Source organism: Corticium candelabrum, unplaced genomic scaffold, assembly GCF_963422355.1.
Source record: "Corticium candelabrum unplaced genomic scaffold, ooCorCand1.1 SCAFFOLD_47, whole genome shotgun sequence".
NCBI lineage: Eukaryota > Metazoa > Porifera > Homoscleromorpha > Homosclerophorida > Plakinidae > Corticium > Corticium candelabrum.
In genome coordinates, this window is record NW_026912706.1 from 1 (window position 1) to 25,536 (window position 25,536).

Below are 25,536 nucleotides of genomic sequence, written 5' to 3' on the forward strand. Positions count from 1 at the left end.
TTATGTCTAAACTATACATGCCGGCACCTTCGAGATCAGAAGAAATTTCATCAAGTTTCTCTTTGGTCTCGTGCAGATTTCTGTGATTCAGAGCGACATGACGCCAAGCGTTGTACTTGGTCGAATAGCGACGAAGACAACGCAAACAAGTCCATCTAGAATCGCCTATAATTTTAGCGTAGTTTTTGTTGTTCATTCGGCAAGCTGAGACAGCTCTATGTATCATGAGCAAGTACACATTCGGCACTGTGACTGAACAATTTAGTTACTGCATTTCCCGCGATGTCTCGTGAGAGAAAGTTTTGTCTTGTGTTTTGGCTAGAAGAAAACCAGTATTCTATCGTAAAAACCATTGACGTTGTTGACTCTAGACATGCTAGAGTTGGAGATCAGACAATGGTGCGCTGGGACGGTGAGGTTCATCCTGCTGAAATTCTAGAGATTTCAGGTAGGCAAATGGTTTTAAAGCAGTTTTAAATAAACGACAGCTGAATCCACAACCTCTTCAAAAACACAAAGCCAGACAACCTCCAGTGATTTTACCAGCCAACATTGCCACCTGTGAAAGACCACTCAAGGAAACTGTTGTTAGTGTTCGTAAAACAAGATTTACATAGAACATACAACTATGGCATATAAACGCTATAGCATGTATAAGATGGGACATTAGTTGACACAGATTCTTAGAATTAGGTAGTTACAAGCATTATTGTCAAAATCATGTCTAATCATGATGCTCCCTAAACCCCACGTACACATCGCCTTCTTCTGGGAAAGGTCTTCTAATAGCAAAACTACACATGATGGTATGACCATTTTAGCACGCCTGCCCAGTCTCGTAGGAGCCCAATGTGTGAACTGCCTGTATGCTGTCGACCTCAAAAGCCTGTAAAGTGAAAGACAATAAATAAAATGGCAATACCGTACGCACTTGTGTCAAGAAACCTGTGATTCAGAGGTTCTGTGAAGGAATCTTCAGTGACATCTACCACTGCGGACACAGCAGTGTGCAGAACGTCGTAGTTGAGGCAGACAAGCTCAAAAGTTGCGTGTTCTACCACACACCGTAAACCACAGAGTCTCTAACTTAGCGCGTCAAACTCTTGGCAGCAAAGGCAGTGGGCATGACAACACACTGACCGCATGTGCACCAGTCTGAGTTGACCAAGCGCTCGGGGATTTCGTCCCCTGTGTCCGAATCAATTTCATGAGAGTTTCCCGAACTCGAACTGCTCTCAGCGTCATCACATTCGGGCTCAAAACTGTACGGAAGCTACGCCATATACTCTGATGACAACACATGCGCAATCGGTAAGATATTCGGACGTCATCATCTCAAAATGGCGACTACCATAGGGTTACGCCCCCAAGTTGGAAGCTCAATTTCTCCGTTCAGAAAGAGTTCTATTAAGAAAGAAAGGTACCAATAGAATCAGGCCACTTAGTACTATCATGAGAACGTTACTTCTATTTTCATGGGAGTTCCCCTTTAAGCTAGCACTAAAATTTCTTAGACTTTTACATATTACATAGGATCATGCAAGTCGCTGAAAGCAAGGTGCAATGAGCAATATCTCAGAGAAACCGTTTGTTCTGTAACTTTGCAATTGACGAATGTTGCAGGTACACGTGTACAATAAATTTGAGTTAATCATATGGCAAAGAGAGACATGCATGCGCACCATCCAGCCTCCTACTTCAGCTACCTCGTACTGTACGTACTGCAAACTATACTGAACACAAGTTCTAATTTCTCTCTAATTCAGTCACTTTTGTGATGGAGGAACTTCTGCAATCATAATGCGAGATACTGATTTCCATTCTGCAAGGCCATCATACGTTGTTGATGTAAATTTGTTACAGTTTCCAATGTTGAATCCAATTGTGACTTGACCTGCTGGAATGTTCTCACAGTATCCCTCAATCTGTCTGTGATGGAGAGGATTATCATTAGCTGGATTACCATACACAACTCCCTCAATAGTCATAGGTCCACTGCACTCGTTACCGTTGAATGCAAAATACCATCGAGAACAGCACTCACCACTGGAGCACAGAACCCTGAGATTTCCTGCATATGCAACATGTAGAGCTGAATTGCTGTCATGTTTCCTAAAATTACAGTTCTGTTGAAAAGAAAGCAGAAACAAGTCACGCGTTGATAATTGCAATCACAAATCGAGTTGGAATAACCTGAATCAGACCGCTGTCCTTATGATCATATCTATTCCACACACACTGTTTCCAGTTGAGTGTCATAGCTTCTCCTTTCTCTCCTTTCCTTCCTGTTTCTCCTTTTATCCCTTGTGGACCTTGTGGACCTATCTTCCCAGCATTACCTTTACTGCCGACATCTCCAACTAATCCTCTCTCTCCCTTTATTCCTTTCTCTCCTTTCCTTCCTTCTTCTCCTTTTATTCCTTGTGCACCAGCATCTCCAACTAATCCTTTCTCTCTGTTCATCCCCTTTTCTCTTTCTTTCCATCTCGTCTAGATGATCCATTAACTCCAGGTGATCCAAGTGTACTCCAGCAGACACACATGTCTACTCAGTAACAAAATCAGAATAATATATTTTAATTACTACTTGATGTATCATCATAACCTGCTGATTTCTATCATCTGACACACTTTGACAACCAGAAGTAGCAATGACTTGAATGAGCACAAGAACTGTTACAAAAAATGAAAACATGATGATGACCGATATCCTCGATACTGATGAAGTGAGCTGGTGAGCTTGCTCTATATACTCCTCCTCACACACCCTCACATCAGAAGGAGAGTTGCGTTCTAGTCAGAAATAGAACATTTCCACGTAATCTAATGTGTGCAAAGGTCATCTACCAAACATGGTTTCAAATACTTTCCCATTACCAACCTCCGCCTTTCCAACTTCCTGTCCAACAACTCATATAATTTGCTAATTGCTACAGATGAGATGTCATTGTCTGAAAAGCACCCTTTGGAATTGATCTCCCAAATCGTCACACACCAATTTATCAACTCACAGCACGTGGAGTTCCATCTGAGAGACAACTAAACAAACATAATTTCATAAATGTTTAAGATCATTCAATGAAACTTTCATAAAATCTAAAACAGCAACAGCAGTCACTCATATATAGTGCAGTCGCTATGTTACAGTATAAACAGTCGATTAGTCTGCCATCTCACAGTTACACCAACTGCCATCATATCACTTCCTCTCACCATCTCCCCACCAGATCAGTAAAAAAAGTACAACAAATAATTACCATAAACACAACATAACACCTTTACAAGTCAAACTCAACCACTTATTGTCATTAGACAAGTGGGACATGGGTGACACTCTACAAGATCCTCAGATGTTGCACTTTCAATGTATGGGTCCGCAAGTGCACCCAACATTTTCATTCTGATTATATTTCATTTCATTTCAAAGTTTAGTAAACAACAACAATCACATTTGGAGTGTCTGCATGATGATTACCATCTTACAGTATACCTTGACTTACCAATGCAAACTCTAACATCTACAATCTCATTTACTTGTTGCAATAAAATAATAAAAATTTAACTTTAACTCAGTGTTTACTGTCTGGCACAAACCTGTGATATGTTAACACCTTGCAGTTACATGTAATGGTTGATAAATTTCTAAACATCAATTGTGACAAATTGATATCAAATTCTAGTGTGAATGAGCACATGTAGAGATGGTCTTACTTAGGCTGCTTGGTTTCCTGTTGAACACAAGCAAGCAACTGGCTTTGTGAGAAGAGATCCTCTGTCCATCAGTAGAAACATTTTATCTGTAAAAGTTACCTGCAAACAATACGTTTGACTCCAAAAAGGAAGATTGATGAAATAGACAAATTGATACATAAACAGACAAACAGTCAGCTCGACAGATATACATACATACATACATACATACAGACAGACAGACAGACACAGACAGACAAACGAATGAACAGACAAACAGAAAACAGACAGAGGACTAAACATACAGACATATAGGGCATATTAGTTTGGGACCATCTTTTTCTGGAAAAGGCTAGGTTGGATAGAGTGGAAAGAGACATCAAGACAGGGCACGTTTACCAATCGAACAGACCTTTTCCGAAATAGATGAGACGGTAACAGAACTATGCGCATGCGTAGAATCAGTGCCTGTGTCAGAATCACCCCAGGTGTGCATGTTCTTTGTCATAGCCGTTTCATCTACTTTTCCACCTGTTAGAATGTCTACTAACTCTTCAGGAGTTTGTTCTGTCAAACACAAGAAATCAGCTGCCGTTCAACTTTTGGGTGGGCAATCCAGAATAAGCACAAATAGTGGTCTGGAAATGTTACTCAGAGCGAGCTCTTTGATTTGGAAGGTCAACTCTGGTAGAGATGCAAGTTTTACACGTCTAGATGATTTTTCTATCCTTTCTATCCATACTGATGGTAGGATAGGTTGGAACAGGAGCTTCTTTGCTCCTGATAAAGTCTATCCGCTCTATTCTTTTTCAGAAACAGAAAAGCTACCAATAGAACAGCGTAATACCTTTCCAGTCTATCTGTTTCCGCAAAGGTTTGGGAAACTGTTCATTCTATCCGGAAAGGAAAGGTGCCCAATCAAACACGATAGTAGGCCTTTCCAAACTATCTGTTTCTAGAATCCCAAACGAATACGCCCATAGATAGACAGACAAACAGACACACGCAGATGAACAAACGGATACCAGAGACAGAGAAAGGAACAAACAGACAGACAGATAACTGGACCCTCTTTGGGTTCTTTAGTAGATCTCAGTTGGTTCAGTAGTTGATACCTGTAGTCTCTAGGTGATTCTGTACAATTTGACAGACAGACAGACAGACAGACGAGACAGACAGACAGTCCATATCATCATGCGTATAACATATTAACTACTTAAAATTTATTCTGTATACTATCTGCTTAGATATTAGCTGCCCATGACCAAATAATAAGAGTGAACACAATACGACAGATAGACAAATGAACAGACAGACAGACAGACAGAAATTCAAGTCTCTCTGGTGTCGAGCTTTTTCTGTCGCTCTTCAGCAATGTAGTGCCTGAGTGCTGTCAAGAAAATTGTGTAGACTTGCTAAAACTAGTAAATTAGATTTAGACTCTTATTACAAACAATTGGTAGTTCGTTAATTGCTTTGCTGTTAGTGACCTTTGGTCACTGGACAATATCTAGCCTGTACTAGCAGTTGCAATATGCAAATATATGTATTGACACACAGACAAACAGTCAGTCAGACAGACAGACAGACAGACAGACAGACAGACAGACAGACAGGCAAACAGGGCCGGTATGGTCTCATGAATCGACTTCGTCCATCTGGTCTGATTGTTTCCGTGGGTTGCATATCCACCACCGCAGGGAGCCGAGGAGTCGTTATACAACCACAGACAACAGACCGGACATCGAATTTTTGACTCAGCCATTAGAAACAACGTTGACCTAGATATCTCCCTTGCCCACTCATGGAGTAGTGACATCTTTTCATCATCTGCTGGTGTTAGCGGTGCCGCTGCAGAGAGGAGAGCAGACAGAAAGAAAGAGAAATACAGCAAACAGCAATTACCAGGTGGCATAATTGCCACTGTAATCCCACTGGTAATGAAGCATTTTGGAGCTTGGGGGATTGATGGGTGGAAACTCCTGTGCAAATTATCAAAGAAGTCATCGGACAAAGTGGGACGACCGAACACTGTGGAGTTTATCGACTTCTGGTCCAAACGCTTTTCTATTTAGCTCCAGAAGTGTAATGCTAGAGTCATCTCTAAAAAGCTATCTTCGCTGTCTGAAGACAACAGATGTGACCTCTTTGCCACCTAGTACTTCAGCCACTAGCTGGTACTGGAGGCTTTGCTTGTACACTGTAGTTTTTAAGTGTAGTACTCATTTTGTTTTACACGAGTTTCTATTTTAGCTTAGTTTAGTTGATGAACACTACTAGTAGTTGGACAGTACATAGTACCCTGCATTGCAAAATGTATCATAGATAAAAGTTCAAATATATGTGATTGACAGACAGACAGACAGACAGACAGACAGACAGACAGACAGACAGACAGACAACAAATAACTGACGGCAAACAGAAAGACAAATGAGGTCCGTCAGTATCAGTATTTGACTGTCCTGTTCTGTCCTCATCAGACACATCATAATAAAGTCTCAACAAACCTCGTCTGCGAGGTACAGACTCAACTCCTGCATTGTGAACTCCTCAAGAACTGCATTGTGCGTGCGAGGCAGCTCGCATGCACATCTCGAAGCAAAACAAGCAAAGCCAACTGAACAATCTCAACAATCTCTCATCGAACGCGACACACGAAGCCGTTCATCTTCTCTGCCAGTTTCTCATCTTTGACCCTAAGAAAAGAATCTCGTGTTTCGACGCTCTCTCGCATCCGTATCTCGATGAAGGGCGGCAGTACTACCACACGATGCTCTGCACGTGTTGCCACGTGAGGAACGGCATACGTGTGTACAGCCGCGATCTCGAACCGTCGAGCCCTCATCTTTTCAACTCGTTGTACGAAGACAGTGTGATGTACGTGTCCAGTTTACAACACATTCTTCGACAGTTCATCTCACAAGTCAATCCGGAAAAGCCGCCGCTTTATATCAACCCGGCGGCGGCCGTTTTGCCAAGTTTCTTCCGGACTCGTCCTGGACGAGCACCCGAGACTTCGTAGTTGATAACAACTGTATACATGCGTGGGTGTGGACTTGAGATTGCCATTGAATGTTATATATGTTAATTAAACAGACAGTAAAGCGACGAGCGTTCACATCCCATCTAACCATCTAACCTATGCATGCAGTGACATTTGTTCATACATTACAAATAAAACAGCTCCTAGCACCAACAAGTTATTCACGATTTCATGAAATGTTCGCTTGTAGTTCAGTCCTCGCCTGCATAACTCTAGAGTATTGGTAGCAAAACACAATAATACAACACGATATAATGACATAATAACACAACAATACAACACAATAACACAACAAAATAATACAACAACACAATACAACACAACAAAATAACACAACAACACAATACAACACAACAACACAATACAACACACTACAACACAATAACACAACAACACAATACAACACAACAACACAACACAATAACACAACAACACAACAAAATAACACAACAACACAATACAACACAACAACACAACACAATAACACAACAACACAATACAACACAACATAACAACACAATACAACACAATAACACAACACAACAACACAATACAACAAAACAACACAACACAATACAACAACACAACACAACAATACAAAAACACAATACAACAACACAACACAACAATACAACAACACAACACACTACAAAACAACACAACACAACACAACAACACAATACAATACACACAACACAACACAATACAACACAACAACATAATACAACACAACAACACAACAAAAACACAACACAACACAACAACACATCAACTTAAGGCCTGTCCACACTGGCAACTGGATCGCGATCCGATCGCGATCCGATCGCGATCCAACCGCAACGCTGTCCACACTTGCAACTCGATCGCGATCGGATCGCGATCGGATCGCGATCCGTCCGATCCACATCGCGAGGTGGATTCGATCGCGATCGGATCGCGATTGGTTGAATCCAATAGAATACGCGGGCGTTAACTTCACGTGCGCTACGAGTGTATCTTCGCGGGAAATCCAAATTTGATGGCTGGTTGGACCACAGAAGAAACGAGAGCACTAGTGTGCATTTGGGCGCACCAAAACATTCAAAGTCAGCTAGACACGGTGTCACGCAACAGAACAGTCTTCCAGAAGATTGCTGAAGATATGCATGTAGCAGGCTACAGCAGATCATGGCAGCAATGCAAAACAAAAATAAAAAAATTAACTCAGAAGTACAGAAAGGTAAGGATCTGCTCTAGGTGTATTTGTTTGATTGATACTTTAATTTTATTTTTGTATAATAACTATACTACTAGCTTAGTAATATCAACATGTCACATGCCATGTGAAGTGTGCCACATGCAGCTTACCTTCACTGAATCTTGTTAATATTCTTAAATTGCTATTATTTATTACTATGTTCATAGTTTACGTGTTTCATCATAAACTGTTGTTATACCCATATCATGATCATATTAATTTTAACTATTCAAATAAACCATTTTGGGATTACGGTTACCAATTCTATCAGTGTTTTCCTAGTAGTCGACAGTGGCCACTTCAAATTATACTACCATCTCAGCAATCCATAGAATTGTTCATTAATAACGTTGCCAGTATATGAACAAGTTAATGTGGCTGGATATACTAAGCCAGCAGCACAATACAATCACTATAATAATGTTGCTAGTGTGTAACCGTTGCTTCAAGTTTGAGTTGTCATAAACATTACATTATTGAACAATCAGGTGAAGGATGAAAACCGAGTTAGTGGTAAGGGCAGATGTAGCTGCCCATTTTACGAGGAAATTGATGCTATCCTGGGAACAAGAGCAGCATCGTCACCACCTGTATTGTTGGAAAGCGGGTCCACAGGTTTAGAAGTTAATGGAGATGGTGTAAGTGGTGAGAGAAAGCAGCTTATTAATTAACTTGCCCATGAATTGAAACATCTCATTTGTTACCAATAAAGTGTCTGAAGACGAGTTTCAGTGTGATAGTTTTCAGTGTGATAGTGAAGATGTCGAAGTTATCAATGAAACTATGGTAAGTGAGAGTAGCAAGGAAACTGACTACTGTGAGGACAATGCTGATGAGACTGATATTGATAATCTAGCAGAAAATGGTACAAAGAAACTACGTGTGTATTCTCAAAACTTAATAGTTTGCACTATAGGTACAATCAAACACTGCGAGAATGCTACAAGTGGCAAAGGGCAAATGAAAAGCTCAGTAGAAAAATGCAAGCTCGGAAAACGTGGTGTGTTCCACATGCAGCTTTAATTAAAACACAACAAGAAAACTATATTGTAAAACATTGGGTTTTTAGGAACCAAACGAAGAAGAGAAACAGGGGTTTCAGCAGACCTCTTGGCTGAGTTATCTAAGCTAGAACGAGAGGCAGAAACCAGGTTTGAAGAAAGAGAGCACAAGAGAATGATGTTAGAATTACAGCTAGAGGAGAGACGTCATGAAAAGGAAATGCAGCATGAAGAACGAATGCAGGCTATGTTTTTAGGCTTTATGCAGCAAATGGCAGCAGGATTTGCACCCGGAATACATTTAGGTCAATACACTAGCCAATATCAAGAGCCAAGAGGCCCCATTGGCCGTCAACCAGATACCAATGCCTCCTTGTCCGAACTGTCTCTAACGATAGAAGAGCCATCACAGCAGTTCCAGCTGTAATTAAAAAGGTTGCTTCAAGCAGAGTTCTATATACTAAAGAAGTTGGTTGTTCTAAACAGAGTTCTAGTAAGCTTTCTGTTGTTCTTATCACAGCTTTGCCAAAAATGTGAGTTTTAAACAGAGTTCAACTAAAGATGTTATTCTATTGTTGTTCTAATCATTGTTCTACGAGAGATGTTATACTGCCCAGAATAAAAAAGTTTGATCAATATTGTAATTATTTTGCCATATCAACCACACACGTGAAACACACACATAAATTAATATGGACACCACACACACACACACACACACACAAACACACACACACACACACACACACAAACACACACACACAAACACACACACACACACACACACACACAAACACACACACACACACACACACACACACACACACACAACACACAACTGTTATTCTACTAAGTGTTCATCATACACACTGCTACTCTTGAGTCAAGTGGCTCATGATAGCACAACGAATCCTATCCGAGTCTCTGGAGGCAGCAGATACACCACTTTGGCCACATGCTGCTGAGGCATCTTCTTGAATTGTCCATTCCTCTGAGCAGTGGTCACCAAACATTTCACACAAGTTGTGTAACACCACACAAGCTGCGACGACATTTCCTACATTTTCCAGCTTCAAGTCCAGTCGTTTAAGAAGGCACCTCCATCGACCTTTGAGACGCCCAAACGTGTTTTCCACAACCATCCTTGCTCTGCTCTGACAATAATTGAAGTGCTTTTGCTCCTTGCTTGTGTGTTCGTTTTCACGAAAAGGCTTAATTAGCCATGGCAGTGACGGATAGGCAGGATCACCTAAGATCACTAGTGGCACCTGCAAACAACCATTAACACAGTCACATAGCTATGAAAAGAATTTAACTACAGTCAGATGTCAGCTATCTGAACACTTTGGGACTCAACCCTGTTCATAACTCTGAATTCTTGGATAACTGACGTTAACTCTACTCTCTCACAAGCAGGTGTCCCTGGGTCTCATTTAAACCGAATAAATGCATAGTGAGCAAATATAGCACAAACACCTAAACTTGACTGCTCTCTAGAAGGTAATAATGAGATAGTACTTTACCATATAATGGTACTACTTTGACACTAATTAAATCTTGTTGCTCATGCACGTCACATGGTTTACAGTACGTACTTCTATAAGGCATCTGAGGCACTCCGCACTCGGTTACTCGCAAATTCGGATAACTGACATCCTACTGTAGACAGTTATTATGCTGCACCTGGACTCCAAACATGTTTCTTGTCCAGGCTGGAAAAAGTGTGCCTGCAGTTGCCTTCTGATAGAGGTTGGAGTTCAAAAACACCCGTGCATCATGCACCTTACCGGGCCATCCAATGTTGACATCAAGAAAGTGACCACGGAAGTCCACAAGACCTTGCATAATAATAGAATAGTATCCCTTTCTATTATAGTAGTCTGATGCACTGTTATCAGGACGTATGATGGGTATGTGGGTACCATCAATTGCTCCTGCTGCCTGCAATACAAAAAGCAATCAACCTTACTGTCAAATCCCTATTGAAAATAGCATTCCAGCAATACTTTACCTGTGGAAAGCCCCAACATCCCTCAAAACCGTTTACTGTTTCTTTCAACTTCTCTTCTTGAGGAATTGACACATACTGAGGCAAAAGATACTTTGCTATAGCATAGCAGGTTTCCAACACAATGGAACCCACTGTTGATCGTCCCAAGCCAAATAAAGCAGATAATGTTCGATACTCCACACAAGTCGCCAGCTTCCATATTGTTACAGCCACTCTCTCTTCGACGCTTATAGGCTCCCTCAATCGAGTTCTTTGCTTCTGTACGTATGGGCGCAACTGTTCACACAGGAAACCAAATGTTTCTTGCTTCATTCGAAAGTTCTGCCTCCACCATTCTTCTCCAAGGCTTCCGTTTCTGACTGTTTGCCACCAATGTCTACTTCGTGGCTTGCACCACTGCGCCCGGGGATGGACAGTTGTACATGTAATCATCAAAGTCGCAATCAACATTCTGTAACAAACATTTCTGCATTAATTTTCACGCTGGCATAAGTCTCTTATGTATTGCATGCAATACCCTACTCACATATTAAACAGCAGCGAAATCCATGAAGCTAGATCAAAGTTCTTGGCCAAGATCTGCAAGATTTTCGAATGGGAACTTGTCAATTTCTTGCTAATTTTTGAAAAATCTTGATCGGATTTTATGCCCTATCTGTACAGGTTTGACTCCATTTTGCTGTAATCTGCTCTTCTAGTGTTAAATTGTGGTTTTTAAAAAATTAACAAATTCTACAATACAGTACTGTGCAAAAGTTTTAGGTCACCCAGATATTGTTCTAAGGTTGTATGAAAATGTAGTTCTGCACCTGAAATATGAACGTCTTGAGATCACATACTGTCTGGAGATATTGAACAGTATTTCATCAGTTATATTCTTGCTGTAGACAGGCTGTAGCTAACGAGAACGTCAAAGTGCACTACGAGTTCACGTTGTGATGTCGCCGTTGCTATGCAGATGGCTAGAATGACTTTGGGATGAAATGAAACGCCGACTAGAGAAGGAACCCTGCAGGAACAAGCAAGAGTTGACAGCAGCTGTTTTCCAAGTGTGGAATACCACCACCAGGGCTGTTACCACAAACCTTGTAGATTCGATGCCTTGCAGGTGTGCTGCAGTAATTGCTGCTCATGGAGGACACACTAAGTACTAAACAATATTTCTTTGTCAAGATTACTTGTGAGTAGTATGCAAGATGTTTTTTGTTGTTTGTGATACAATAAAGCTGTAGCTGTTGACTGTAGTCCACTTTCTTCCTCCAGATTAGTGAAGTAACCAGGGTGACCTAAAACTTTTGCACAGTACTGTATATACAATTCTAACAAATATACAAGGCGTGTTCACAAAGTTTCAAAATAGCAGCCCCATGCATGTACCTAGGAGCTTGCAAGAAATTGACAAGATCTTGCGGGAATCTTGGCGTATAGTTAGAACTCACCGCAGCCTGATTGTTGTGTTCTGGTGAACTCTACCTAGATCTTGGATACATCCGTCTAGTTACAGTCGTCAGACATCGGTAAAACCGTCTCATGCATTAGTTTTTTGTTCAGTATTCATCTAGGCGATTGAATCGTCTCTCGCCAGAATCGCAACACTATCCTAGAGTACGTAAATTAATTAATGATGGATAGGCTATACCTTCTCCTTGTCCGTAGTTGTCGCTCAAATTCTCTTCTTCTTCGTTTGTATGCTGTGGCCCTCTTCAGTCTTCTTCTTTCTCGCTCAACTTGAAGTGCTCTCCGTCGCTGTATCAGTGCTTTCCACAGAATACAAATACTCACGTACACTTTCGCCATCTTAGAATAGGTCAGTCACATGATACTGAAGAGAGGCGGGGACATCGTCTAAAGTGCAGTGTGGACGCTCGCTATCCCGATCCGATCGCGATCCGATCGCGATCCATTCTGGTCTAGTGTGGACAGGCCTTTACTTCTTGTAGTTCGGTCATCGCCTGGAAAACAAAGGGTTGAATGACTGTAGAGTATTGGTAGCAATAACACAATAATACAACACGATATAATAACATAATAACACAACAATACAACACAATAACACAACAACACAACACAACAAAATAATACAACAACACAATACAACACAACAAAATAACACAACAACACAACAAAATAACACAACAACACAATACAACACAACAAAATAACACAACAACACAACAAAATAACACAACAACACAATACAACACAACAACACAACAAAATAACACAACAACACAATACAACACACTACAACACAATAACACAACAACACAATACAACACAACAACACAACACAATACAACAACACAACAAAATAACACAACAACACAATACAACACAACAACACAACACAATAACACAACAACACAATACAACACAACATAACAACACAATACAACACAATAACACAACACAACAACACAATACAACAAAACAACACAACACAATACAACAACACAACACAACAATACAACACAACAAAATAATACAACAACACAATACAACACAACAAAATAACACAATACAACACAACAACACAATACAACACAACAACACAATAACACAACAACACAACAACACAACAACACAACACAATAACACAACAACACAACAAAATAACACAACAACACAATACAACACAACAACACAACACAATAACACAACAACACAATACAACACAACATAACAACACAATACAACACAACATAACAACACAATACAACACAATAACACAACACAACAACACAATACAACAAAACAACACAACACAATACAACAACACAACACAACAATACAAAAACACAACACAATACAACAATACAACAACACAACACAACAATACAACAACACAACACACTACAAAACAACACAACACAACACAACAACACAATACAATACACACAACACAACACAATACAACACAACAACATAATACAACACAACAACACAACAAAAACACAACACAACACAACAACACATCAACTTACTTCTTGTAGTTCGGGCATCGACTGGAAAACAAAGGGTTGAATGACTGTAGAGTATTGGTAGCAATAACACAATAATACAACACGATATAATAACATAATAACACAACAATACAACACAATAACACAACAACACAACACAACAAAATAACACAACAACACAATACAACACAACAAAATAACACAACAACACAATACAACACAACAACACAATACAACACACTACAACACAATAACACAACAACACAATACAACACAACAACACAACACAATAACACAACAAAATAACACAACAACACAACAACACAACACAATAACACAACACAACACAATAACACAACACAACAACACAATACAACAAAACAACACAACAAAATACAACAACACAACACAACAACACATCAACTTACTTCTCGTAGGTTGGTCTTCGTCTGGAAAACAAAGGGTTGAATGACTGTAGAGTATTGGTAGCAATAACACAATAATACAACACGATATAATAACATAATAACACAACAATACAACACAATAACACAACAACACAACACAACAAAATAATACAACAACACAATACAACACAACAAAATAACACAACAACACAATACAACACAATAACACAATACAACACAACAACACAGCACAATAACACAACAACACAATACAACACAACAACACAACACAATAACACAACAACACAACAAAATAACACAACAACACAATACAACACAACAACACAACACAATAACACAACAACACAATACAACACAACATAACAACACAATACAACACAATAACACAACACAACAACACAATACAACAAAACAACACAACACAATACAACAACACAACACAACAATACAAAAACACAACACAATACAACAACACAACACAACAATACAACAACACAACACACTACAAAACAACACAACACAACACAACAACACAATACAATACACACAACACAACACAATACAACACAACAACATAATACAACACAACAACACAACAAAAACACAACACAACAACACAACACAACAATACAACAACACAACACACTACAAAACAACACAACACAACACAACAACACAATACAATACACACAACACAACACAAGACAACACAACAACATAATACAACACAACAACACAATACAATACACACAACACAACTCAATACAACACAACAACAGAATACAACACAACAACACAACAAAAACACAACACAACACAACAACACATCAACTTACTTCTCGTAGGTTGGTCATCGCCTGGAAAACAAAGGGTTGAATGACTGTAGAGTATTGGTAGCAATAACACAATAATACAACACGATATAATAACATAATAACACAACAATACAACACAATAACACAACAACACAACACAACAAAATAATACAACAACACAATACAACACAACAAAATAACACAACAACACAATACAACACAACAACACAATACAACACACTACAACACAATAACACAACAACACAATACAACACAACAACACAACACAATAACACAACAACACAATACAACACAACATAACAACACAATACAACACAATAACACAACACAACAACACAATACAACAAAACAACACAACACAATACAACAACACAACACAACAATACAAAAACACAACACAATACAACAACACAACACAACAATACAACAACACAACACACTACAAAACAACACAACACAACACAACAACACAATACAATACACACAACACAACACAATACAACACAACAACATAATACAACACAACAACACAACAAAAACACAACACAACACAACAACACATCAACTTACTTCTTGTAGTTCGGGCATCGACTGGAAAACAAAGGGTTGAATGACTGTAGAGTATTGGTAGCAATAACACAATAATACAACACGATATAATAACATAATAACACAACAATACAACACAATAACACAACAACACAACACAACAAAATAATACAACAACACAATACAACACAACAAAATAACACAACAACACAACAAAATAACACAACAACACAATACAACACAACAACACAACAAAATAACACAACAACACAATACAACACACTACAACACAATAACACAACAACACAATACAACACAACAACACAACACAATACAACAACACAACAAAATAACACAACAACACAATACAACACAACAACACAACACAATAACACAACAACACAATACAACACAACATAACAACACAATACAACACAATAACACAACACAACAACACAATACAACAAAACAACACAACACAATACAACAACACAACACAACAATACAACACAACAAAATAATACAACAACACAATACAACACAACAAAATAACACAATACAACACAACAACACAATACAACACAACAACACAATAACACAACAACACAATACAACACAACAACACAACACAATAACACAACAACACAACAAAATAACACAACAACACAATACAACACAACAACACAACACAATAACACAACAACACAATACAACACAACATAACAACACAATACAACACAACATAACAACACAATACAACACAATAACACAACACAACAACACAATACAACAAAACAACACAACACAATACAACAACACAACACAACAATACAAAAACACAACACAATACAACAACACAACACAACAATACAACAACACAACACACTACAAAACAACACAACACAACACAACAACACAATACAATACACACAACACAACACAATACAACACAACAACATAATACAACACAACAACACAACAAAAACACAACACAACACAACAACACATCAACTTACTTCTTGTAGTTCGGGCATCGACTGGAAAACAAAGGGTTGAATGACTGTAGAGTATTGGTAGCAATAACACAATAATACAACACGATATAATAACATAATAACACAACAATACAACACAATAACACAACAACACAACACAACAAAATAACACAACAACACAATACAACACAACAAAATAACACAACAACACAATACAACACAACAACACAATACAACACAACAACACAATACAACACACTACAACACAATAACACAACAACACAATACAACACAACAACACAACACAATAACACAACAAAATAACACAACAACACAACAACACAACACAATAACACAACACAACACAATAACACAACACAACAACACAATACAACAAAACAACACAACAAAATACAACAACACAACACAACAACACATCAACTTACTTCTCGTAGGTTGGTCTTCGTCTGGAAAACAAAGGGTTGAATGACTGTAGAGTATTGGTAGCAATAACACAATAATACAACACGATATAATAACATAATAACACAACAATACAACACAATAACACAACACAACAAAATAATACAACAACACAATACAACACAACAAAATAACACAACAACACAATACAACACAATAACACAATACAACACAACAAAATAACACAACAACACAATACAACACAACACAACACAACAACACAGCACAATAACACAACCACACAATACAACACAACAACACAACACAATAACACAACAACACAACAAAATAACACAACAACACAATACAACACAACAACACAACACAATAACACAACAACACAATACAACACAACATAACAACACAATACAACACAATAACACAACACAACAACACAATACAACAAAACAACACAACACAATACAACAACACAACACAACAATACAAAAACACAACACAATACAACAACACAACACAACAATACAACAACACAACACACTACAAAACAACACAACACAACACAACAACACAATACAATACACACAACACAACACAATACAACACAACAACATAATACAACACAACAACACAACAAAAACACAACACAACAACACAACACAACAATACAACAACACAACACACTACAAAACAACACAACACAACACAACAACACAATACAATACACACAACACAACACAATACAACACAACAACAGAATACAACACAACAACACAACAAAAACACAACACAACACAACAACACATCAACTTACTTCTCGTAGTTTGGTGATCGACTGGAAAACAAAGGGTTGAATGACTGTAGAGTATTGCAGTGTTCTCGCCAGAGGCGGCAGTGCCTGCATTTTGCCGGTTGGGAAGGAAAAATGCCGGTTGGGAAGGTAAATATAGCTGATTTTGCCGGTTGGATGGATTACAATTATTGCCAAGTAAGAAGAAGGGACTATGGTTGTGGAGACAGCCTGCTGTGAAAGCTAAACAGCTACATGTCAGTAGGGTACCTGTATCACATGTTAATTGCATTCTCACCTTGCCATTGGCACGTGTGCACCAACAGGCTATCAAGATAGGAATGCCATTTTGCAAAAGACACCTGCACATCCACATGTACACCTGCACCTTCTCTTACAAGAATGTTGTAACTCATTTCTTTACTAGGGCCTTGTATATAAGGTGTCATGGTACATCTGAATAGCTATATAACCTATAGTTGAAGTTTCTGTACTAGTAATGGCTGCATGTGTCACATACAGTGACGCTGCATGTTTCACATACGGTGACACTAAAATCCTTACTGCGCATCCTGGATACTGAAGGTATGGATCTAGCCTCAACAGCAGATAGTGGACCTCCTGCAAAGAAGGTGAAATTGCCATCTGGCATGCCGGCTAGCTACACAACATGGGCAAGTACTCGGTCGTGGCTGACCTACCGGCTAGGTGAAGATGGTTCACTGCCAAAATTGTTCTGTAAAGTGTGTTGCCAGCGGTACGATAAAACAATGTTACCTGGAGGACACAACAGGGGAGCATGGTCTACTAGAGGCTGTACTCGACTGAAGCTAGACGCAGTAAAGGAGCACGAGGAGTCTTGGCTACACAAGCAAGCTATTGGTCACAGCAAACAAGCTGCATGTGTAGCTGAAAGTGGTGGCATTCAAGGAATGCAGATACAGCACATCCGAAACAAAAACAAGCAACAGGATGCTGCAATGTTGAAATGCCTGCAAGCTCTGTACTGGATAGCAAAGGAAGATATTGCTTTGAGGAAATGGCATAGTTTGAAAGAGCTACTAGGCCAGGTTGGTGTTGATCTCTCCGCTATCAGACTGGGTAAAAATGCACACTACGACAGTGACCAAATACTAGGAGAATTTCTGGAAGCTCTCGCTGAAGTAGTTCATGATGAAACATCGTCTCTTATTCAGCGATCTGCATTTGTGGGAGTCATGGCAGATGAGACAACTGATGTTAGCAATATCTGTCAGCTTGACTTACACCTTCGCATTGTTTGTGATGGTGTAGTTAGGTCTCGTTTTGGTACTTTCCAACCCGTACCTAACACTACTGCCTACACTTTGACCAATGCAATATGTGAGTGGTGTGAAGACCGTGGAGTCAACCTCCGTCGTCTGCACTTTGGCACAGACGGAGCAAGCAATTTTACTGGCCGCCACAGTGGCGTTGCCAGCCGAATGAAAGCAGTCAATCCACATCTTGTGCATGTGCACTGCGTTTGTCACCGTGAGGCCTTAGCAGTATCTGACGCGTGCAAAGACGTCCCCTACTTAAATAACGTATTCCAGCCAACGCTGGGAGGAGTATTTCGCTTTTTTCATAACTCGCCAGTGAGAGAAGCAGCTCTGCATGCTGTACAGGTACTGTTTGACAAAACTGAGACTTACCTTAAAGAACCCAAGTTTGTACGGTGGTTGTCGCATGAGGCTGCAGTAAAAGCCTTTGTAAAGCCTCTCTCTCTCTCTCTCTCTCTCTCTCTCTCTCTCTCTCTCTCTCTCTCTCTCTCTCTCTGAGCGCGCCATATTCCTGGTCATCGTTTGCAGTTATATCAAGTGTCAGTGACTAAGGTTGTGCTATTTCTATCTGTGATCCTGACGTGAACAAGTAGAAGATTGCAATCTTCTCTTCGTCTCAGTCTTTTCCGAGGCACCTCCTTTCTTTCCTCTACTTCGACCACCACGGTCCTTGTTCCTGTGCCCTGCCGGACTGTGCCTTGGTCTCACTCACTTCTTGATGGCTCAGACAGGCAGGAGTGTTCAGTGGATGTGTCTGCACGTACTATAGGTAATGTATACATACTGAATTGTGTGCGGATAGTGTCTATATCACCTGTACCATCCTAAAATCTAATGCAAGTTGAAGATGACCTAAAATTAGGCAATGATGACGTCATCATCCGTTATTAATGGCGTCATAATTCAATTAGCATTGCCGGTTGGGAAAAAATCCTGGCTAGAACACTGTATTGGTAGCAATAACACAATAATACAACACGATATAATAACATAATAACACAACAATACAACACAATAACACAACAACACAACACAACAAAATAATACAACACAATACAACACAACAAAATAACACAACAACACAATACAACACAACAACACAATACAACACAACAACACAACACAATAACACAACAACACAACAAAATAACACAATAACACAATACAACACAACAACACAACACAATAACACAACAAAAAAATACAACACAACATAACAACACAATACAACACAATAACACAACACAACAACACAATACAACAAAACAACACAACACAATACAACAACACAACACAACAATACAAAAACACAACACAATACAACAACACAACACAACAATACAACAACACAACACACTACAAAACAACACAACACAACACAACAACACAATACAATACACACAACACAACACAATACAACACAACAACATAATACAACACAACAACACAACAAAAACACAACACAACAACACAACACAACAATACAACAACACAACACACTACAAAACAACACAACACAACAACACAATACAATACACACAACACAACACAATACAACACAACAACAGAATACAACACAACAACACAACAAAAACACAACACAACACAACAACACATCAACTTACTTCTCGTAGTTTGGTCATCGACTGGAAAACAAAGGGTTGAATGACTGTAGAGTATTGGTAGCAATAACACAATAATACAACACGATATAATAACATAATAACACAACAATACAACACAATAACACAACAACACAACACAACAAAATAATACAACAACACAATACAACACAACAAAATAACACAACAACACAATACAACACAACAACACAATATACCACAACAACACAACACAATAACACAACACAACAAAATAACACAACAACACAATACAACACAACAACACAACACAATAACACAACAACACAATACAACACAACATAACAACACAATACAACACAATAACACAACACAACAACACAATACAACAAAACAACACAACACAATACAACAACACAACACAACAATACAAAAACACAACACAATACAACAACACAACACAACAATACAACAACACAACACACTACAAAACAACACAACACAACACAACAACACAATACAATACACACAACACAACACAATACAACACAACAACATAATACAACACAACAACACAACAAAAACACAACACAACACAACAACACATCAACTTACTTCTTGTAGTTTTTGCCGCTCGTAGTCTGATAATTTCTCTGTCCCCAAATTTTCTTCGATTCCATTTGGCTAGAAGGCAAACATCACATTTAAATGCACTACCCACCACTCATAATAATCTCTTCTCTCACTCCAAGTCTAATGGGTGTAGCAAAGTAAGGTGAATCAGCCACGTCTGACTTGACATACGCACACTCTACAACATCCTTGCCCTTCATTGCCTCAAACAGCTGAACAATTACATTAGATAGTCAAGTAGTATTCAACATGAGAATGTCCACTCACTGAGTACACAAATCTAGCTCCTGCATATGCCATACTTAGTGTTGCTGAACCCTGAAGAAAGGCAAAGCAATTGGAGTGATGAGTCTTTTTAGTATAATACTCTTTATATTTTCAATTTTTTTCAATTTTAATTTTAATTTTTAAATTTGTAATGTTTCTTAAATTTTTAATATATGGAGATATTTTTAATTTCTCTTAATTTTCTTTATTTTTCTTAAATTTTTAGTATATGTATATATTCTTTTCAATTTTAAAAAAACTTATTTTTAAACTTTCTTAATTTTTAATATATGTATAATATTTTTTAATTTTTGTAAATTAATTTTTTAAATATTTTATTTTTAAATTTTAAATCTTTCTTATTTCAATTTTTTTTTAAATTTCTTAATATATTTTATTTTTAATTATTTTTAAATTTTTCTTAATATTTTTTTTAATTTTACTTATTATTTTTATTTTTATTTTTTTAGTTTTTCTTTAATAATTAATTTTTCTTAATATTTTAATATATTTAATATTTTTCCTTTTAAATTTAAAAAAATTATTTAATTTATTTATAAAAAATTTAATATAATATGAGTGACTGACTGTTCCAGCTTTCGCGTTGACAACTTCAGTTCCAGCATTTTGTATTCGTTGTGTTAGCTTTTCAATATCATCTTGACTAAAGGATACAGACGGGGTCGTCTGCACCAAGCAACAACATAAATTAATACAATTAGTGTATTGTATGTACAACTTGCCACCACAGAAAGCATGCCCCTAGTCATACAACGTTGGTTTGTATGCCTACCAACAATGTACAACATGAAAATGCACACACATGCATGCGCATGCATACACACACACACACACACACACACACACACACACACACACACACACACACACACACACACACACACACACACATGCGCACGCGCGTACACACACATTCTGTGTTGACTACACTCATAACATTGCACATCAACAGTTTCTATTGTGACACAAATACATCACGTTGTCTTTCACCTGCGAAAGTAGAGGAATGATTGTCACTCCTGAATGGCCACAAATCACTGGAACGTTCACATCATCGACATTCAATCCCTAACAACAACATCTCCACACTCATTCCACAACACACACACACACACACACTCTCTCTCTCTCTCTCTCTCTCAAGCCAAACCAATTAAATTTCTTGATACTCAAGTTTTGAGGTCAATATTTGAGCTTGAATAAAATTAAAATTACACTAATTATTTTGAAAAAATCAAATTACTGAAAAATTACTAAAAATAAAATTACTAATAACAAAATGAAATAAATTAATAAAAATAAATAATACAAATAAATAATAAAAATAAATTAATAAAAACAAATTAATAAAATAAATTAATAAAAATAAATAATAAAAATAAATTAATAAAAAACAAATTAATAAAATAAATTAATAAAAATAAATAATAAAAATAAATTAATAAAAACAAATCAATAAAATAAATTAATAAAAACAAATCAATAAAATAAATTAATAAAAATAAATAATAAAAATAAATAATAAAAATAAATAATAAAAACAAATTAATAAAAATAAATTAATAAAAGTAAATTAATAAAAATAAATGAATAAAAATAAATTAATAAAAAATTACTAAAAATAGAATTGATAAAATCTAATGTGCCCATGCACACTAACGTACTGCAATTAGATATCAATGACCCTGTGAGTGTTACATCACACAAACCAACATTCTGCTTCTTTCAGTATCTGCATCATTTTTATTGTTTGTCATGTAGGTCATGCCTCATAAACTGCGCATGCTCAGAATGTCACGTGATCATTATACATTATTTTTGGTCAGTTGGTCTGGTTTTCACTCCAAGAATGTGAGCATCAAAAATTTAGTTGACAGTCTGGCCTCAGCCACAAAAAATATTTAATATTAATTTTAATTAATTAATTATAGAATTATTTATTTATAAAGAATTAATTGAGACAGTGAGATAAGCACATGTGTGGCTGGGCATGAGAATAAAAGATCAGATACAGTACCGGCAATAAGTAAGCTGACAGGGATACCATACGATAGGATATCATACTATACCATAAAAGATACCATGTAGGATAGGATAAGATAAAAGATGATACCATACAATTAAGATAAGATACCATCCATGGGATATAAGATACGCAATATGACATATGATACAATTAAGATAAGATACCAGATGGTACGATATATGATACGCAATACGATACGATAGGATACGCATACCATAAAAATGCTAGGTTACTTATTGCCGGTACTGTAGATAGATAGATAGACAGACAGACACGCAGACAGACACACAATGAGGTATGCATGTATGTATGTACGTAACCAGATAGGTAGACCAATAAACAGACAAACAGATAGACAAACAGACAGACAAACAGCCAGATAAACAAACAGACAAACAAACAGACAAACAGACAGAAAAACAAACAGACAAACAAACAGACAAACAAACAGACAAAGAGACAGACAAACATACTAACGAGTCAACAGATCATGAGACACACAACAAACCAATCAACACAACCTACACAAAACAAGACATTACGACATCAAATCGCCAAGACAACAGCCTCTATTGCTGTCCGAGCATTCAAATGCCAACAGACAAACTGCCCAAACGTCGTTTACCTTTTCTCTCTCTTCAAACATCCAGAAAAATGGAGTCATCGCACCAACATCGAGCGCATGCGTGGTGACTGCCATGATGTGGTTGAGCAGTCGAGTAATCTCGGCAAACAGAACTTGAAAGGCAACGAACAAACGTGAGAAAACGAATGCAAACGAGGAAATCGAGTTGATATCAAATATGGCAGAGACCTTGGATAAACTTGGCTCTCACTGGGATGTCGATATTGAGGAGCCGCTCGACGGCCAATGAGAAGGCTTGCTCGTTGCACATCATGGAGACGTAATCGAGTCGGTCGAAATACGGAAGCGCCTGCATGTATGTCTTATACTCGATTAGCTTCTCTGTGCCGCAATGTAGGAGCCCGATGTGCGGGTCACACCTCTGCACCACCTGCAATAGCGACGACGTCCAATGAAATTTAAAGAATAAATCACGTGACTTAATCACGTGACCTCGCCTGAAAGCTCGGCGACGAGTCGTAGGACGCCGTGAGCGGCTGGATGTTGAGGACCGAAGTTGACTGTAAAGTTCTGAACGGGTTTATCGGGCACCGGTTCTAATATCGCGATTTTCTGGCCGAATAATAAATAAAAATCGAAAAAATTCGTTTACCGTCGATATCCCATTTTTCTGATTCTTCGTTCGGGTAGAGAACGTTTCCTGTGTACTCGGCGAGTGGCCCGGGTAACTTTAGAGGCTCCAGTTCTTCCTTGTCTTGCTGCCATTGACGAGCAGAGGCGAACCTCGCGCTACAGACACTCAATCACATCACACAATATGTCGCTGATGTAGATCTAATAGATATCTCGGATACCTCAAAGCCTGGCCTGGTCTACAACTCTGGAAAAGTTTGGTGAGAGAAAACGCTCTCCGACAAGCGACCGCCATTTTCTACAGAATGCGCAAGCGCAAGTAGCCTCGATGCGCCAAACCTGCAGCCGCGCTTTTCAGAATTGATCAATTAATTGATTTAATTATATTTTTACTTAATTTGTTTACATCCATGTTGTTTAAAAATTATTGAAGTGTCAATCAAACGCACAAACTGTATTATGTTGCATTGCATATTTTGTATT

General features: G+C 38.1%; 5 protein-coding genes across 6 annotated transcripts; 2 read left to right on the forward strand and 3 right to left on the reverse strand.

Annotated features, from left to right (window-relative positions):
- Positions 1–1,587: 1,587 nt before the first annotated feature.
- On the reverse strand, positions 1,588–6,331 carry LOC134197964 (collagen triple helix repeat-containing protein 1-like). Its single transcript, XM_062667318.1, has 7 exons — positions 6,199–6,331; positions 3,712–3,810; positions 3,595–3,642; positions 2,882–3,039; positions 2,606–2,823; positions 2,194–2,545; positions 1,588–2,126 (listed from the first exon to the last, which is right to left on the reverse strand). Exons 6-7 carry the CDS (start codon positions 2,461–2,463, stop codon positions 1,767–1,769), a joined length of 630 nt encoding a protein of 209 aa, XP_062523302.1. The 5' UTR covers positions 2,464–2,545; positions 2,606–2,823; positions 2,882–3,039; positions 3,595–3,642; positions 3,712–3,810; positions 6,199–6,331; the 3' UTR covers positions 1,588–1,766.
- LOC134197965 (serine/threonine-protein kinase NLK2-like) lies at positions 6,261–6,818 on the forward strand. The gene has a single exon (XM_062667319.1). The coding sequence runs from the start codon at positions 6,276–6,278 to the stop codon at positions 6,711–6,713; it is 438 nt and encodes a 145-aa protein (XP_062523303.1). The 5' UTR covers positions 6,261–6,275; the 3' UTR covers positions 6,714–6,818.
- On the reverse strand, positions 6,747–25,360 carry LOC134197962 (NADH dehydrogenase [ubiquinone] iron-sulfur protein 2, mitochondrial-like). 2 transcript variants are annotated; one of them, XM_062667316.1, is made up of 19 exons: positions 25,275–25,360; positions 25,073–25,209; positions 24,913–25,016; positions 24,649–24,850; positions 24,460–24,572; positions 22,799–22,876; positions 22,376–22,474; positions 21,788–21,838; positions 21,634–21,732; positions 21,503–21,571; positions 20,912–20,932; positions 17,201–17,221; positions 16,776–16,796; positions 15,781–15,801; positions 15,211–15,231; positions 14,375–14,395; positions 13,968–13,988; positions 12,915–12,935; positions 6,747–6,944 (listed from the first exon to the last, which is right to left on the reverse strand). In XM_062667316.1, the coding sequence occupies exons 1-19, from the start codon at positions 25,346–25,348 to the stop codon at positions 6,831–6,833; spliced, it is 1,308 nt and encodes a 435-aa protein (XP_062523300.1). In that variant the 5' UTR covers positions 25,349–25,360; the 3' UTR covers positions 6,747–6,830. The 2 variants fall into 2 exon arrangements, with proteins under 2 accessions (XP_062523300.1, XP_062523301.1); XM_062667317.1 differs by lacking the exons at positions 6,747–6,944; positions 12,915–12,935; positions 13,968–13,988; ... (4 more) ...; positions 17,201–17,221; positions 20,912–20,932 and adding an exon at positions 17,511–18,030.
- Positions 8,451–9,399, forward strand: LOC134197961 (uncharacterized). The gene is made up of 3 exons (XM_062667315.1): positions 8,451–8,836; positions 8,888–8,971; positions 9,041–9,399. Exons 1-3 carry the CDS (start codon positions 8,755–8,757, stop codon positions 9,397–9,399), a joined length of 525 nt encoding a protein of 174 aa, XP_062523299.1. The 5' UTR covers positions 8,451–8,754.
- On the reverse strand, positions 9,577–12,868 carry LOC134197960 (uncharacterized). The gene is made up of 4 exons (XM_062667314.1): positions 12,623–12,868; positions 10,984–11,434; positions 10,656–10,913; positions 9,577–10,240 (listed from the first exon to the last, which is right to left on the reverse strand). Exons 1-4 carry the CDS (start codon positions 12,778–12,780, stop codon positions 9,845–9,847), a joined length of 1,263 nt encoding a protein of 420 aa, XP_062523298.1. The 5' UTR covers positions 12,781–12,868; the 3' UTR covers positions 9,577–9,844.
- Positions 25,361–25,536: the final 176 nt, after the last annotated feature.

What these genes read in the sequence shown, in the direction of transcription:
- LOC134197962 (XM_062667316.1), bottom strand. Translation starts at nt 25,348, where the DNA reads ATGGCGGTCGCTTGTCGGAGAGCGTTTTCTCTCACCAAACTTTTCCAG. An exon ending in AGACCAGGCCAGGCTTTGAG is followed by an intron (nt 25,210 to 25,274) that starts GTATCCGAGATA and finishes GAGTGTCTGTAG; the next exon opens with CGCGAGGTTCGCCTCTGCTC. An exon ending in CGAAGACCAACCTACGAGAA is followed by an intron (nt 13,989 to 14,374) that starts GTAAGTTGATGT and finishes TTTGTTTTCCAG; the next exon opens with TCGATGCCCGAACTACAAGA.
- LOC134197961 (XM_062667315.1), top strand. Translation starts at nt 8,755, where the DNA reads ATGGTAAGTGAGAGTAGCAAGGAAACTGACTACTGTGAGGACAATGCT. An exon ending in TGATAATCTAGCAGAAAATG is followed by an intron (nt 8,837 to 8,887) that starts GTACAAAGAAAC and finishes TTTGCACTATAG; the next exon opens with GTACAATCAAACACTGCGAG. An exon ending in ATGCAAGCTCGGAAAACGTG is followed by an intron (nt 8,972 to 9,040) that starts GTGTGTTCCACA and finishes TTGGGTTTTTAG; the next exon opens with GAACCAAACGAAGAAGAGAA.
- LOC134197965 (XM_062667319.1), top strand. Translation starts at nt 6,276, where the DNA reads ATGCACATCTCGAAGCAAAACAAGCAAAGCCAACTGAACAATCTCAAC.
- LOC134197964 (XM_062667318.1), bottom strand. Translation starts at nt 2,463, where the DNA reads ATGAACAGAGAGAAAGGATTAGTTGGAGATGCTGGTGCACAAGGAATA. An exon ending in AGGACAGCGGTCTGATTCAG is followed by an intron (nt 2,127 to 2,193) that starts GTTATTCCAACT and finishes TCTTTTCAACAG; the next exon opens with AACTGTAATTTTAGGAAACA.
- LOC134197960 (XM_062667314.1), bottom strand. Translation starts at nt 12,780, where the DNA reads ATGGCGAAAGTGTACGTGAGTATTTGTATTCTGTGGAAAGCACTGATA. An exon ending in GATGTTGGGGCTTTCCACAG is followed by an intron (nt 10,914 to 10,983) that starts GTAAAGTATTGC and finishes TTTGTATTGCAG; the next exon opens with GCAGCAGGAGCAATTGATGG. An exon ending in GAAACATGTTTGGAGTCCAG is followed by an intron (nt 10,241 to 10,655) that starts GTGCAGCATAAT and finishes GGTTGTTTGCAG; the next exon opens with GTGCCACTAGTGATCTTAGG.